We start from the raw sequence: 10,636 nt of genomic DNA on the forward strand, positions 1-10,636 counted from the left end.
TTTTTTTACTTATTTTGAGAGAGAGAGAGAGAGAGAGAGAGAGAGAGAATCCCAAGCAGGCTCAGCACTGTTACTGCAGAGCCAGATAAGGGGCTCAAACTCACGAACTGTGAAATCATGACCTGAGCCGAGATCAAGAGATGTTCAACTGACTGAGCCACCTGGCACCCGCAGAGTTTAAAATAATAAATAAAACACTAAAACTCATGAATTTTAAGAAGTTACCAGAATTTTGCCTACTGAAAACTAGTTCCTCTCTGGCCATAATGAATTCCCAGAAGACAAATTTCAACAAGGCTGGGGAGATTGTAGTTGAAAAATGGTGAAACTTTGATCAGTGCACGAATGTAGAAAGGAAGAAGTACACAGAGACTACAGTTTAGGAGTGCTTTTTAAATGATGCCCAAAACGGAATATTAGCAAACATTGATCAATTGTATTTAGAAACAATATGAAAGAAGGAACATAGATATATATGTGACTTCTGTACACTTACCCACCAGAAAGAGTATTGCATTTACTATTTATGGGAGAGAAAGATCCTTCTCTGATCCGATTTGGCTTTTGGTTTACTAATTGTGCCATGGAGATTTTGTTCAGGTTCTGAGGTTTTTCTAAACTCACGATGGTAGCATAAACCAATGCCCACTGCAGAGGAGAACAGGGGTTAAGCAGCCTCTATCAAGGGCTATGTTCACACTTGAATTTCATTATTTGAAAGGTACTTTTCAAAATCACATTGAATTTTCTGTCACTGTTTTTTGGTTTGGTTTGTTTTTCCTACAGAGTATTTGGGATGTTTACCCACACAGAAGACAGAGAGACTGTATATGCCTGGTTTACATTTTCACACTGGCTCGTATATGCCAATAGTGCTGCGAACCCAATTATTTACAATTTTCTCAGTGGTGAGTTTTCAACTGTTTCTTCCATGCAAACCACAATTCTAACCAAGGGCAAGGGATCAATGACCAGCAGGGTGTTGAACACTCTTGAAATGTGTAAAGAGCTTAAGTGCCATATAATGAGAATTTTTTTCCCCCGATGTAATTTGTCTTGAGTTTTTCTTCCCCTTATGAGAAGGAGCACCTCTTACCTAACTCATCAGAGGAAATCATGTAAGCACTTTTCCCCATAAAATTTAAAAGAAATGTTGAAATAGGAAAGTGAAAATTGTAAGAACTGAATACCACAGAATCTTGCTTGCCATACATTAAACTTATGATTTACCAAAATGTAAAACAAATTTATCTGAAAATAAAACAAACTTGCTATATTATTTCCTTTGACAACACTGAGATTGCCTAATTGAGGTTGAATTAGAACCCTTCCACTTTTAGGTAGGTTTCTGTATTTGCATTTCTCTTATCAGTAACATCTCTTGGGTTTATCTCAAGATTTCTCAATGACCACCAAAAAATGATATTACTCCTAAATAACGCACAAACTAAATCACACACACACACACACACACACACACACACACACACATCTGTAACTGATTTAATCTGTCTCTGTTTATGGAACCAACATAATTATAAAAATCAATTAACTAATTGTTTTATTTACAAACATTTTTCCTGGCTGACTTCTAAAACTGTGTTTTAATTAGTTACATCTTTACACTGTCTTCTTCTCTAACCAGTTGGTCATTTCTTTCTCATTGCTATCCCTAAATATATGATCATTTAATGTGGAAGAAAAAGCAATTCATTTTATGACATACTTAATAAAAAATGTGTATTTTCCAACTTCATCTTTAGTCTTGTGGGTTGTATGGGTTATTAAAAAAAAAGACAATCAATTAGACTTTTTTTTTAAGCAACTTTTCTTGTTGTTTTTTTCTTGATCATGGCATATACCGTATATAAACCTGCTTTATTTCATCTTTCAGAGAATCAGGTGGTGGAGCTTTATTTTGTATTCGGTTGTCCGTTTTCATGCTTTCCCCTGCTACATCCAACCCCTGTCTCTAAAATAAAGATGGCATTAGGTCTTAGATAACCAGATACAACTCACTGCTCATGTGCTGTTTGAAGAGCTAAGGGGCCATGTGGAGCTCTGTCTTGGAAAGCAATGAAGAAGCCACTGCCTTGAGGTTAGGAAATGACTAAGGGCCTGACCCTTGCACTAAGCAGATAAAACCCACTAAGAGGTTGTGTAAGGAGAAGTATTTGAAGTCAAGGCCACAGAACCAAGTCAAATTCAGAGGGTTGAGTGAGGCAGGGGAGGTGCTGATAACCACTGGGAACTTGGCTGGTGCCTCCTATTTTGCTACACCCTTGAACCTTCCCTTCTTGTGTTGTCACTCAATCACCCAGTTTGGTAATTGAGGCTCAGAGAGAACACGGATGACTCCCAGTGCTGTTCGTTTTTCCTTTAAAAAGATGATTAGAGCAGAAGGGAGTCTCCGGAGTCAAGCGCAGATGAGAGGCCCACGGAAGAGGGTAGGAAGGGCGGCGAGGCGGTGCGCGCTCCACGGACTGGCGGGAGGGAGCCGGGGCGGAGGGGCGGCTCGCGGGCCAAGCAGAGCCCCCGAGTCTGGCTGGCAAAAGCGGAGGGGCCGGACAGACTGTGTTCCGACAGCAAGCGCGACTTAGCGTCTGGGAGGTCATAAGTTAACAGCTCTGCTCGGAAAGCGGGAAGGCTGGAGGACAAAGGGAGGGAGAGCTGCTGAGCCCCCGGACGGCAGAGCTCAGCTTGGCGGGGAACAAAGGCGCCAGCGCCATCTCCCCCGCCCATCCCCCAGCCAAAATCCCAAAGGGAACCAGTTCCTGCCAGGGAACTTGCTCACGCAGCACAAACACCAAACTCTGTGCATCTGCGGAGCCAAACCTCCGGCAGCGATCTGACTCCCTCCCCCTGCCACAGGGCCCCTCCTGAAGTGGATCACCTAAGGAGAAGCGAGCTAAGCCTGCCCCTCCTGCCCCCCGTGCACCTTGCCTACCCACCCCAGCTAATACGCCAGATCCCCAGCACCACAAGCCTGGCAGTGTGCAAGTAGCCCAGACGGGCCACGCCACCCCACAGTGAATCCCACCCCTAGGAGAGGGGAAGAGAAGGCACACACCAGTCTGACTGTGGCCCCAGCGGTGGGCTGGGGGCAGACATCAGGTCGGACTGCGGCCCCGCCCACCAACTCCAGTTATACACCACAGCACAGGGGAAGTGCCCTGCAGGTCCTCACCACTCCAGGGACTCTCCAAAATGACCAAACGGAAGAATTCCCCTCAGAAGAATCTCCAGGAAATAACAACAGCGAATGAACTGATCAAAAAGGATTTAAATAATATAACAGAAAGTGAATTTAGAATAATAGTCATAAAATTAATCGCTGGGCTTGAAAACAGTATAGAGGACAGCAGAGAATCTCTTGCTACAGAGATCAAGGGACTAAGGACCAGTCACGAGGAGCTGAAAAACGCTTTAAACGAAATGCAAAACAAAATGGAAACCACGACAGCTCGGCTTGAAGAGGCAGAGGAGAGAATAGGCGAACTAGAAGATAAAGTTATGGAGAAAGAGGAAGCTGAAAGAAAGAGAGATAAAAAAATCCAGGAGTATGAGGGGAAAATTAGAGAACTAAGGGATACACTAAAAAGAAATAATATACGCATAATTGGTATCCCAGAGGAGGAAGAGAGAGGGAAAGGTGCTGAAGGGGTACTTGAAGAAATTATAGCTGAGAACTTCCCTGAACTGGGGAAGGAAAAAGGCATTGAAATCCAAGAGGCACAGAGAACTCCCTTCAGACGTAACTTGAATCGATCTTCTGCACGACATATCATAGTGAAACTGGCAAAATACAAGGATAAAGAGAAAATTCTGAAAGCAGCAAGGGATAAACGTGCCCTCACATATAAAGGGAGACCTATAAGACTCGTGACTGATCTCTCCTTTGAAACTTGGCAGGCCAGAAAGGCTTGGCACGATATCTTCAGTGTGCTAAACAGAAAAAATATGCAGCCAAGAATCCTTTATCCAGCAAGTCTGTCATTTAGAATAGAAGGAGAGATAAAGGTCTTCCCAAAAAAACAAAAACTGAAGGAATTTGTCACCACGAAACCAGCCCTACAAGAGATCCTAACGGGGATCCTGTGAGACAAAGTACCAGAGACATCACTACAAGCATAAAACATACACACATCACAATGACTCTAAACCCGTATCTTTCTATAATAACACTGAATGTAAATGGATTAAATGCACCAACTAAAAGACATAGGGTATCAGAATGGATACAAAAACAAGACCCATCTATTTGCTGTCTACAAGAGACTCATTTTAGATCTGAGGACACCTTTAGATTGAGAGTGAGGGGATGGAGAACTATTTATCATGCTCCTGGAAGCCAAAAGAAAGCTGGAGTAGCCATACTTATATCAGACAAACTAGACTTTAAATTAAAGGCTGTAACAAGAGATGAAGAAGGGCATTATATAATAATCACAGGGTCTATCCATCAGGAAGAGCTAACTATTATAAATGTCTATGCGCCGAATACCGGAGCCCCCAGATATATAAAACAATTACTCATAAACATAAGCAACCTTATTGATAAGAATGTGGTCATTGCAGAGGACTTTAACACCCACTTACAGAAATGGATAGATCATCTAGACACACAGTCAATAAAGAAATAAGGGCCCTGAATGATACATTGGATCAGATGGACTTGACAGATATATTTAGAACTCTGCATCCCAAAGCAACAGAATATACTTTCTTCTCGAGTGCACATGGAACATTCTTCAAGATAGATCATATGCTGGGTCACAAAACAGCCCTTCATAAGTTTACAAGAATTGAAATTATACCATGCATACTTTCAGACCACAATGCTATGAAGCTTGAAATCAACCACAGGAAAAAGTCTGGAAAACCTCCAAAAGCATGGAGGTTAAAGAACGCCCTACTAACGAATGAGTGGGTCAACCAGGCAATTAGAGAAGAAATTAAAAAATATATGGAAACAAACAAAAATGAAAATACAACAATCCAGATGCTTTGGGATGCAGCAAAGGCAGTCCTGAGAGGAAAATACATCGCAATCCAGGCCTATCTCAAGAAACAAGAAAAATCCCAAATACAAAATCTAACAGCACACCTAAAGGAAATAGAAGCAGAACAGCAAAGGCAGCCTAAACCCAGCAGAAGAAGAGAAATAATAAAGATCAGAGCAGAAATAAACAATATAGAATCTAAAAAAACGGTAGAGCAGATCAACAAAACCAAGAGTTGGTTTTTTGAAAAAATAAACAAAATTGACAAACCTCTAGCCAGGCTTCTCAAAAAGAAAAGGGAGATGACCCAAATAGATAAAATCATGAATGAAAATGGAATGATTACAACCAATCCCTCAGAGATACAAACAATTATCAGGGAATACTATGAAAAATTATATGCCAACAAATTGGACAACCTGGAAGAAATGGACAAATTCCTAAACACCCACACTCTTCCAAAACTCAATCAGGAGGAAATAGAAAGCTTGAACAGACCCATAACCAGCGAAGAAATTGAATCGGTTATCAAAAATCTCCCAACAAATAAGAGTCCAGGACCAGATGGCTTCCCAGGGGAGTTCTACCAGACATTTAAAGCAGAGATAATACCTATCCTTCTCAAGCTATTCCAAGAAATAGAAAGGGAAGGAAAACTTCCAGACTCATTCTATGAAGCCAGTATTACTTTGATTCCTAAACCAGACAGAGACCCAGTAAAAAAAGAGAACTACAGGCCAATATCTCTGATGAATTTGGATGCAAAAATTCTCAATAAGATACTAGCAAATCGAATTCAACAGCATATAAAAAGAATTATTCACCATGATCAAGTGGGATTCATTCCTGGGATGCAGGGCTGGTTCAACATTCGCAAATCGATCAACGTGATACATCACATTAACAAAAAAAAAGAGAAGAACCATATGATCCTGTCAATCGATGCAGAAAAGGCCTTTGACAAAATCCAGCACCCTTTCTTAATAAAAACCCTTGAGAAAGTCGGGATAGAAGGAACATACTTAAAGATCATAAAGGCCATTTATGAAAAGCCCACAGCTAACATCATCCTCAACGGGGAAAAACTGAGAGCTTTTTCCCTGAGATCAGGAACACGACAGGGATGCCCACTGTCACCGCTGTTGTTTAATATAGTGCTGGAAGTTCTAGCATCAGCAATCAGACAACAAAAGGAAATCAAAGGCATCAAAATTGGCAAAGATGAAGTCAAGCTTTCGCTTTTTGCAGATGACATGATATTATACATGGAAAATCCGATAGACTCCACCAAAAGTCTGCTAGAACTGATACATGAATTCAGCAAAGTTGCAGGATACAAAATCAATGTGCAGAAATCAGTTGCATTCTTATACACTAACAATGAAGCAACAGAAAGACAAATGAAGAAACTGATCCCATTCACAATTGCACCAAGAAGCATAAAATACCTAGGAATAAATCTAACCAAAGATGTTAAAGATCTGTATGCTGAAAACTATAGAAAGCTTATGCAGGTAATTGAAGAAGATATAAAGAAATGGAAAGACATTCCCTGCTCATGGATTGGAAGAATAAATATTGTCAAAATGTCAATACTACCCAAAGCTATCTACACATTCAATGCAATCCCAATCAAAATTGCACCAGCATTCTTCTCGAAACTAGAACAAGCAATCCTAAAATTCATATGGAACCACAAAAGGCCCCGAATAGCCAAAGTAATTTTGAAGAAGAAGACCAAAGCAGGAGGCATCACAATCCCAGACTTTAGCCTCTACTACAAAGCTGTCATCATCAAGACAGCATGGTATTGGCATAAAAACAGACACATAGACCAATGGAATAGAATAGAAACCCCAGAACTAGACCCACAAACGTATGGCCAACTCATCTTTGACAAAGCAGGAAAGAACATCCAATGGAAAAAAGACAGTCTCTTTAACAAATGGTGCTGGGAGAACTGGACAGCAACATGCAGAAGGTTGAAACTAGACCACTTTCTCACACCATTCACAAAAATAAACTCAAAATGGATAAAGGACCTGAATGTGAGACAGGAAACCATCAAAACCTTAGAGGAGAAAGCAGGAAAAGACCTCTCTGACCTCAGCCGTAGCAATCTCTTACTCGGCACATCCCCAAAGGCAAGGGAATTAAAAGCAAAAGTGAATTACTGGGACCTTATGAAGATAAAAAGCTTCTGCACAGCAAAGGAAACAACCAACAAAACTAAAAGGCAACCAACGGAATGGGAAAAGATATTTGCAAATGACACATCGGACAAAGGGCTATTATCCAAAATCTATAAAGAGCTCATCAAACTCCACACCCGAAAAACAAATAACCCAGTGAAGAAATGGGCAGAAAACATGAATAGACACTTCTCTAAAGAAGACATCCGGATGGCCAACAGGCACATGTAAAGATGTTCAACGTCGCTCCTTATCAGGGAAATACAAATCAAAACCACACTCAGATACCACCTCACGCCAGTCAGAGTGGCCAAAATGAAGAAATCAGGGGACTATAGATGCTGGAGAGGATGTGGAGAAACAGGAACCCTCTTGCACTGTTGGTGGGAATGCAAATTGGTGCAGCCGCTCTGGAAAGTGGTGTGGAGGTTCCTCAGAAAATTAAAAATAGACCTACTCTATGACCCAGCAATAGCACTGCTAGGAATTTATCCAAGGGATACAGGAGTACTGATGCATAGGGGCACTTGTACCCCAATGTTTATAGCAGCACTCTCAACAATAGCCAAATTATGGAAAGAACCTAAATGTCCATCAACTGATGAATGGATAAAGAAATTGTGGTTTATATACACAATGGAATACTACGTGGCAATGAGAAAAAATGAAATATGGCCTTTTGTAGCAACATGGATGGAACTGGAGAGTGTGATGCTAAGTGAGATAAGCCATACAGAGAAAGACAGATACCATATGGTTTCACTCTTATGTGGATCCTGAGAAATGTAACAGAAACCCATGGGGGAGGGGAAGGAAAAAAAAAAAAAAAGAGGTTAGAGTGGGAGAGAGCCAAAGCATAAGAGACTGTTAAAAACTGAGAACAAACTGAGGGTTGATGGGGGGTGGGAGGGAGGGCAGGGTGGGTGATGGGCATTGAGGAGGGCACCTTTTGGGATGAGCACTGGGTGTTGTATGGAAACCAATTTGACAGTAAATTTCATATATTAAAAAATAAAAAAAATTAAAAAAAAAAGATGATTATTTCATTTTCATACTTCTCCAGTTTCACGTCAGTAATTTAAAGGCAAGAAAGAACTTCCTTCAGTTTTTTGTTCTGCTTTATGCCGAATTATAAAGCTTTAGAAATTCTCTACGCATTCTAAGATTTTTTTTTATAGATTCTTTGTTGAACTCAGTGTGCCAGTAGAACAGTTTCTTCAGAGGACAATAAAGGGATAATTTCTGTATAGTCATGGCTGTATACAATACAGCTTTCATCATTTTTGAAGTTATTAAATAACTCTGGACATCCTACTAATGATCACTTTTATTATAGTTAATCTAAATAACCCACACTCACAAATACAGAAGGTTTAACCCTGAAGGAATAAATCAAACTCCAAGCATCACACATGAAAAGCAGTTACATTATTTTAGGGAAATATCTTATTGTTTCAGGAGTCTACCCAGCTTCTAATAACACAATTTCCTCTTCCTGTTTCCCACTTTTCCCAAAATGTTGCACCTCATTGTTAGTTTGGCTCAAGGCAGCAGCTTATTTGTACCCTACTCATGGATTTGTTGAAACATGTTTATGCTTATTTCTTTTTCCTTTCATTCTCCCCGATTTGGCAGGAAAGTTTCGAGAGGAATTTAAAGCTGCATTTTCTTGCTGTTGCCTTGGAGTTCACCATCGCCAGGAGGATCGGCTCACCCGGGGCCGGACCAGCACAGAGAGCCGGAAGTCTTTGACCACCCAGATCAGCAACTTTGACAACATATCAAAACTCTCTGAGCAAGTTGTCCTCACCAGCATAAGCACACTCCCAACAGCCAATGGAGCGGGGCCACTTCAAAACTGGTAGAATCTTCTTTCATATGACAGGGATATCTGAGTAAAACTATTCTTTTTTAAAAATGTCTGTACACACAGATTTTATTATCCTAGCGATCTGAAGCTAAAATTACTTTGTGGCTCTTTCTTTCTTTCTTCCTTCTTTCTTTCTTCTTTCTTTCTTTCTTTCTCATCTATTGCTCTTTGGAAATAAAAAACAAAGTCAGTTTAAAATAATTTCTCCACTTTTGATTTAAACATGGTAGAAGTCTGACCTTCAACTGAATTTATTTCAGGCTATTTCAGTTTTCGTTTCATGTATTATGATTTATGTCAATTAAATGTTTGAATATTTTTAATTCTAATTGTTATTTTAATCTCTCACCTTCAGATCGATTGCAAAAAATTACCAAAAGTTATCCAATGATTTTCTTTGGTTTACTAAAAGAAGTAGCAATTACTAACTCTGCATTAACAACAGACATGTTAGTTGATTTCATAGTTTTAAAAAAATCACAAAAGACTCATTATGATGTGCCATCTGAGAGAATATTTATATACAAAATAGCATATTATATTAGATAACTCTCAAAAGCTATCTTTCAAAACTATCTAAAAATATATACTATTAAACTTTATTTTCCATGAATCTTATCACCCATTTACACACTTTTCTCAGGTCTGTAACCTTACCATTGCTAACGTTTGTCATCCCAACATATGGCCAGTAAGACTGTATTACAATAACAATTTTGGAGTAACTACAGATACATAATGATCTCCATATCTAAGAAAAGACTTCAGCATTTGAGAATCTGATAGGATTTTTCTAACCAATGAAAATGATATAGTTGGCCTTGCAGGATTAGATTAAGAATACAATTTACAAAGGAAAGGGTCAGAGGACTACCAAGTCACAGCTGGGTCCCATATGGGAGAGTTACTCCTGCCATGGAGATTCCTTGGTAAATATTTGCATTTATTTACATTTCATAAAAATTTATCAAATATTTATGGAAGCGCACCCACTGTGCTAGGTGCTAGGGAATGAGGTAGGGGTGGATGTACACGTGCCTTCAAAATTGCTCTAGGTTACTGAGGGGGACATGTTGATAGAGTTTGCAGGGCAGCCAACTTCTCTGGGGGACAGATTTGAACATGGGTGGAGCAGCGGAGCAACCCACATGGGACATAAACAGTAGAGTTGCGCTGTTTCCCATTCATTCAGTGACACAGTCTATGTCTGCAGACTCCATGTAGACCAACAGGTGGATAGAATGTAAGTGCTGGCTCTTAGCTCGCACCCAAATAAGGAGCCGCCCAGCATATTTTGTACAAATGTGAGATCTGCAATTCAAAGCACTGGATATTTTAAACTTGTCCCTCTTCAAAATCTCTCTAATTCAAATATTCACTTTAAAATTGAATTAAAAGTAAAAGATATTCATGAAAGCTGCTCTTCTCCTCATGTGATAGCAGCAGGTGTCCTTATTTTACTGAAATACAAGATGTGGAGAACAATATTTAAGAAAGATTTTTATAGAAGGTAACAAATAATCTTGTTCATCTCTATTTCCCAACTCATCGCTTTCTGAAAGAAGTAACAC

The 10,636-nt window shown here is 39.8% G+C and overlaps 1 protein-coding gene across 1 annotated transcript in view; it reads left to right on the forward strand.

Annotated features, from left to right (window-relative positions):
- Positions 1 to 9,164, forward strand: part of HCRTR2 (hypocretin receptor 2) — a 112,880-nt gene extending 103,716 nt beyond the window's left edge. The window contains exons 6-7 of the mRNA XM_049653855.1: positions 787 to 908; positions 8,831 to 9,164. Of these exons, the coding sequence (XP_049509812.1) occupies positions 787 to 908; positions 8,831 to 9,060 (352 nt within the window). The 3' untranslated portion in view covers positions 9,061 to 9,164. The remainder of the gene's footprint in view (positions 1 to 786; positions 909 to 8,830) is intronic.
- Positions 9,165 to 10,636: the final 1,472 nt, after the last annotated feature.

The sequence above is a fragment of the Panthera uncia genome, assembly GCF_023721935.1.
Source record: "Panthera uncia isolate 11264 chromosome B2 unlocalized genomic scaffold, Puncia_PCG_1.0 HiC_scaffold_24, whole genome shotgun sequence".
Taxonomy (NCBI): domain Eukaryota; kingdom Metazoa; phylum Chordata; class Mammalia; order Carnivora; family Felidae; genus Panthera; species Panthera uncia.